A 6,194-nucleotide genomic window follows, 5' to 3' on the forward strand; every position below is an offset into this window, starting at 1 on the left:
CTTACATTTTTCGACGTTTTATTGTTTAAATATTGCAGCAATAAAAATTTTTCAGAAATATTAATAGAATATTTCCTTAGGCTTGAGTCCCACTATTATTGTAGTTTTAAAGTTATTATTATCTACACCACTATAGTGGTGTATATAATAATAATTGTATCTGAGGTAGGGTTCTATAAATCGACTTTCGAATAATCGAACAATCGACTTTTTTTTGTCGAAAAAAGTCGAAAAGTCGAAGTCGACTATTTTGTTCCAAAAAAGTCGAAAAGTCGAAGTCGACTATTTTGTTCCAAAAAAGTCGATAACTCGACTATCGTCTGTGAAAAAAGTCGAAAAGTCGACTTTGTGAATAAAAGTCGAATAAAGTCGAAATAAGTCGAAAAAAGTCGAAAAGTCGTAAAAAGTCGAAAAGTCGGAAAAAGTCCGAAAAAGTCGAAAATTGTAGAAAGAAGTCATAAATTTTAAAAAAGTGGAAAAAAGTCAAAAACTCTAAAATAGTCGGAAAAACTCGAAAAAAGTCAAAAAATAGTCGGAAAAAAGAAGAAAGAAGTCGAAAATAGTCAAAAAGTCGAAAAAATCGATAAGTCGAAAAAAGTCGAAAAGTTGACTATTTATAAAATACTTATAGTCGAAAAGTCGACTTTTACTTAAAAGAAAAAAGTCGAAAAGTTGATAAATCGACTTTTCATAAAATGCAAAAAGTCGAAAAGTCGACTTTTAACTAAATGAAAAAAGTCTAAAAGTCGACTTTTCGTTTCAACTGTAGATCCCTAATCTGAGGCAAGATACAATTCAATTTAAATGCTTTATTATGGCAACTAAATCACATTTTACTTTTTGTAACAGGTGTAGGGTATTATATGGCGGCCTCGCCTGACTATAACTTTTTACTCATTACCAAGTATTGTATGAAATAACTACATTACCTACAATACTCATTACCAAAATTTGAAAATATTTTACTAGGTTGATGTATAAATGGATGGTTCAATATTTTTTTTAATAAACTGATAAACAACTTGGTTGTTATTCTAATAGGCAAACAAAAAATTGACCTTCGGCCTTGATTAAAGCCTCGATAAAAAGCACCTTTAGTTTTAATTACAAATAAAACTTTTTTATATTTAATAGTCACACACATAAACACATTTCATTGAATCTGTTTCATTTTCGTTTTAATTAACTTAATTTTAATTTCCCGCAACGAAACCCGGTATTGTTTTACTTTCAATAACACTCTTATAATAACGTGCTGAATATTTTGCAATACGTTCTTTGCCACTACTAGAAATATTCACATAATACAATCCAAACTTTTCGCTAAAAATAAAACCGAAACAAAAAGTAAAAAACAAACAAATTAAAATGTGTTAAAACAACACTTACAAACACGCCAACTTTTGGGTGAAGAAGTTAACAATAATAACAATAAATAAGAACAACAACTTACGTATAACCCCGCTGCCATTCAAAATTATCGATTAAACTCCAATGCGTATAGCGTGTTACATTACAGCCCATATTAATGGCATTTAAAACAGCCTGCAAATGAGCCTACAGAAACATTTTATAAAAAGGGAAATCTAAATATAGAACAATAACATAATTTCACTAGAAAATACCTTGAGGTAGTCTATGCGATCTGTATCATCTAACTGGCCTTCGTCGGACCAACCATTTTCGGTTATAATAACTTCTATATTATTATAGTTGTTTTTAATCCAACTAAAATTTAGAAATATTAACAAGAGAAATACATTTTTTAAAAACATACTTTAGTAAACCCTCAAGACCCTCAGGAACGCAATACAACCATGAAGATTTTGCTCTCTTCCATTTTGCATCAAGTTCATATTTCAAACGCGAATCATATTGTACAGAAGGTTTTTTACCCTGTGGTGGATTAGCTTCCTCCACATAACGTGATGAATAATAATTTAGTCCCAGAAAGTCTGCAGAATGTTTGATAAGAGATCTCTCATTTTCAGCTATACTTCTTAGACGTGACCATGCTCTACCCTCTTTTTGACTATTTCGCGCTACATCGTCCAACATAATTTGTGGATAATTACCGGTATCACCAAACATAGGATAAGCCAACCAACCCAACTTTTTAACAAAATTGAAAATTTATTTGTATAGGAATAAATACTATAGATATCTTACCGAATATTGCATAGCACGATCAATTATCGAAGAATTATTAGTTTTAGAAAAATAAAATCTAGTACTTAAAGTCATGCCAATCTTGCCATTTTGTTTATTGAAAAATTCCTTCCTATATAAACGATAAACTTCAGCATGTGCTTTAAGAGTCGTATCCATACAAAGATAATCTGCCACACCATGATCATGACCCATGGGTGGATAATTACCATCACCATAACCGGGTATACAATAGTCATAAGGTTCATTAAAAGTTATCCATAACTTAACGCGATCACCATAGGTTTCAAACAATAATTTAGCGTAATTAGTAAAATATTTAACAAGTTCAATATTGGTAAAGCCGCCATATAGATTAAGGGATTCGGGTAAATCATAATGGAACATAGTTACCAAAGGTTCTATGCCATTTTCTAAAAGTTTATCAATCACCATATTATAGTAATCAATACCTTTTTGATTTTTTGACGATATATCAGCATTTGGCAGAATACGAGACCAGGATATAGAAAAGCGATAAAAATTTACCTTTTAAGAAGATTTTAGATTTTAATATCAAAATTGCAGCATTTGTTTTAAATTATACTTTTAATTCCTTTAAAGCTTCTAAGTCCTTGTCAAATTTATGATAAGAATCTGGTCCCACATCACCAGTTGAATGATCATCAATCATTTCTGGATGTTGATGTGTAAATGTATCCCATATCGATGGACCACGACCATCTTCATTCCAACCGCCCTCCACTTGATAGGCCGCTGTTGATACACCAAATTTAAAATCTGAAGGGAAATATTTACTACCCGATTTGTGTTGAAGGGCGCATATCTTATGATCATTTTGACTATCATCATTATATGCTGAAATAGTTCCTAGTAGTAAATTTACTGAAAGTAAACTTTAGAGAAATTTTATTTAAAAAAAAATTTCCTACAACTTTGATACATTGAATATGAGCAAGACCTTAATATTATTGATGTTTTCAGCGCCATATTTTTCTCTATGATGTGCCACTTTCAAAATGTAAAATAAAACTGTTTTGATTTGTTTTTATTTAATGTGTATTTAGCGAGAGTAAATAACAATCCAATACCACTTGAACTGAAATATCTGCAATCATTTATTCTATTGATAATTTGATTGAAAATTATTTGTTTTATTTAAATGACCGAAATACACATGTGCAGTGTATAAGTAAAATAGGCAGTATGAGAAAGAATTTAATACAAATTATATTGCTTATTGTTTATTATATCGCTGGAATGTATTATTTGTTCTTATTATGTGTGTAATTGCATTATAAGTTGTTATATTATTATATTGATAGAACCTCAGTTGAATAAGAAATTTAGTATTTTTTGGGACAAATATTAGCATCATGTTTAAATTTTAATTAAATTTTTCTAAACTTATTTTTATACCTTTTACCTTCGTGAGAAGGGTATATATAAGATTGTCATTCCGTTTGTAATTTCTATAATATAATTTTCCGACCCTATGAAGTATATATATTCTGGATCCTTATAGATAGCGGAGTCGATTAAGACATGTCCATGTCATAAATAACGGAGATATGAGCAAAAATCCGGGACAACCTCTGAAAATTTCATCAAAAACTGAGATTTTTTAGTCATGCTCAAAAACAGAAATTGCAAAAAGCAAAATAGGTACATAATCATACGGTAAATTTTGTTATCGGACTCTATTCATAAAAACAAGGCAGAACAAGAGTTTTATAAATAGTCGACTTTTCAACTTTTTTCGACTTTTTCCGACTTTTCGACTATTTTCGACTTTCCGACTTTTTGACTATTTTCGACTTTTTCCGACCAGAGTTAAAAATTTATAAAGTTGCCAAAAGCGTAAATTTATAATGTTGCCATTTAATATTATATTATTATTATTTATTATTATTAACAAAAAAATTTTATATATATTTTTTCTATTTGTTGCAATTTTTTGAGTATTTTCGGCTTCTTTCTATTTTCGACTTTTCGACTTTTTCCGACATTTCGACTTTTTTCGACTTTTCGACTTTTTTCGACCCTTTCCGACTTTTCGACTTTTATTTACAAAGTCGACTTTTCGACTTTTTTCATAGACGGTAGTCGAGTTATCGACTTTTTTGGAACAAAATAGTCGACTTCGACTTCGTTTTCGACTTTTTTCGACAAAAAGCCGATTGTTCGATTATTCGAAAGTCGATTTATAGAACCCTAGTTGTTATTTGCTAGAAACACGAAATTAAGTATGTAGAGCCTGGTTTAAGTTGGAAGCCATAAAAAGGAACTTTTTAGTACTTTTTCGTTTTTCAAAAGGTACTTTTTAAATATTTTATAATATTAAACCTAGAAACATGAAATTAAGTATGTAGATTCGGAATTAGATGAGAATGAGGCTTTTTTGTGCTTTTTCGTTTTTCAAAAGGTACTTTTTGAGTTTTCTTTAATAATGAACTTAGAAACATGAACTTAAGTATGTAGAGTCCGGATTAGACGAGAACACGCCAAAGGAGATTTTTTTTGGTACTTTTTGGTTCTACAAAAGGTACTTTTTGAATTTTTTATAATATTGAACCTAGAAAAGTGAAATTAAGTATGTAAAGTGAATTAGACGTGAACCGGGAAAAGTGAAATTTTTGGTACTTTTTTGTTTTTTAAAAGGTACTTTTTGAACCTAGAAATATGAAATTAAGTATGTGGTGTCTGAATTAGGTGAGAACCCATAAAATGGAACTTTTTGGTACTTTTTCGTGTTTCGAAAGGTACTTTTTGAATATTCAATAATATTGAACCTAGGAACATAAAATTAAGTATGTATGTATGTAGATTCGGAATTAGGTGAGACCGTTCTTACAATATAATGGCAATGACGCGAGCATTATTGTACCAGAGTTCTAAGTTAAATTTCATGTAATTCTCCATTTTGCTACCTTTTTCCAATGTTGAACTCATTAAAATCTTAATCCAAATAGTTGCAAATTTTACTAAAATTGGGTCAACGAGTTTGAATAAACTCAAATTTCCCGTTATTTCCTCGCTAATGAAGTAATTATATTGTTACTACAAAAAATTTGCAATATCGTAATTAAGTATCTATATAAATAAATAAGAAACAATGTTTCCAAATATTCGAATATCAAAATATATTTTCTAAAACCAGTTTTTATAAGCAAATGTGGTTTGTGTTTTCAATAAAAATTAGTCGCCAAATAGTCACATTTATCGATAGTTTTATATTTATCGTAAAACGCTTAAGCTAATACAAAAACCTTTATATAAAAACAACAGTCTGGCATTTCTGTTTTGTTTCATTTCTCTTTTATTCCAATGTAAACAAATCAACAGCTGGTGGAATAAAAGCTGCTGAAGTAAACAAACAATCTTCACAGAGTTTGGAAATTTGCAAATAATTTTGATAAAAATTATGTTTTCTCTACCAAATTCTAGTTTAATTAATGCAAAAATTGCCCAATTTTATAAAAGTAATATTGCTAAGGATATAGATAATGTTTCTATCTATTACCATGATAATGGTGCCCTTAATTCGCAAAATATTGTGGAATATTTGTGGCCAAATCAAGAAGTGAAAGATGTTTTTAAAGGTAAAAAACAATTATTAATAAATATAATGGAATTTAAAATTTCTTTACGGATTCTGTTTTTATTTTAGTTCTGGAAACATACGAATATGAAGACTACTTCATAATATGCAATAAAATGTTACCAATTTTTCAATACAACAAACAACTCTTAAACAATTTAGATAAACATTTTGAAAATGTTTTTAAAATTAGTTGGATGGGTAAAAATGTGAAACATTACTTGGATATGAGAAGCAGCTATTATAACAATAATACAACAGAAACTGTGGAACATGTCTTACTTTTAACCTCAATACTGGCAAATGCTATAACTAATGTATACTTGACACAAAACCAAGGGAAACATGCACCGCATTTATTAAAAGATTTAATAAATTCTAAGGAAATAATAGAAGTTTTTGGTTTGGAAATGGTAGGTTTGTA

The 6,194-nt window shown here is 29.2% G+C and overlaps 2 protein-coding genes across 2 annotated transcripts in view; one reads left to right on the plus strand and one right to left on the minus strand.

Moving 5' to 3' along the window:
• Positions 1-1,098: 1,098 nt before the first annotated feature.
• LOC111686696 (myrosinase 1-like) lies at positions 1,099-3,271 on the minus strand. The gene is made up of 7 exons (XM_023449061.2): positions 3,131-3,271; positions 2,756-3,065; positions 2,170-2,697; positions 1,778-2,112; positions 1,626-1,728; positions 1,454-1,557; positions 1,099-1,323 (listed from the first exon to the last, which is right to left on the minus strand). The coding sequence occupies exons 1-7, from the start codon at positions 3,157-3,159 to the stop codon at positions 1,194-1,196; spliced, it is 1,539 nt and encodes a 512-aa protein (XP_023304829.2). The 5' UTR covers positions 3,160-3,271; the 3' UTR covers positions 1,099-1,193.
• Positions 3,272-5,541: 2,270 nt separating this feature from the next.
• LOC111686705 (endoplasmic reticulum membrane-associated RNA degradation protein-like) overlaps positions 5,542-6,194 on the plus strand; it is a 2,120-nt gene continuing 1,467 nt past the window's right edge. Inside the window, exons 1-2 of the mRNA XM_023449068.2 lie at positions 5,542-5,771; positions 5,840-6,183. Coding sequence (XP_023304836.2) covers positions 5,594-5,771; positions 5,840-6,183 — 522 coding nt within the window. The 5' untranslated portion in view covers positions 5,542-5,593. The remainder of the gene's footprint in view (positions 5,772-5,839; positions 6,184-6,194) is intronic.

This window comes from Lucilia cuprina, chromosome 3 (assembly GCF_022045245.1).
Source record: "Lucilia cuprina isolate Lc7/37 chromosome 3, ASM2204524v1, whole genome shotgun sequence".
NCBI lineage: Eukaryota > Metazoa > Arthropoda > Insecta > Diptera > Calliphoridae > Lucilia > Lucilia cuprina.

Coding starts and splice junctions, on each gene's coding strand:
- LOC111686696 (XM_023449061.2), bottom strand. CDS start 3,159: ATGGCGCTGAAAACATCAATAATATTAAG. Junction 1,558..1,625: donor ATCGCATAGACTACCTCAAG/GTATTTTCTAGT, acceptor ATGTTTCTGTAG/GCTCATTTGCAGGCTGTTTT. Junction 1,324..1,453: donor GAATGGCAGCGGGGTTATAC/GTAAGTTGTTGT, acceptor TTTTATTTTTAG/CGAAAAGTTTGGATTGTATT.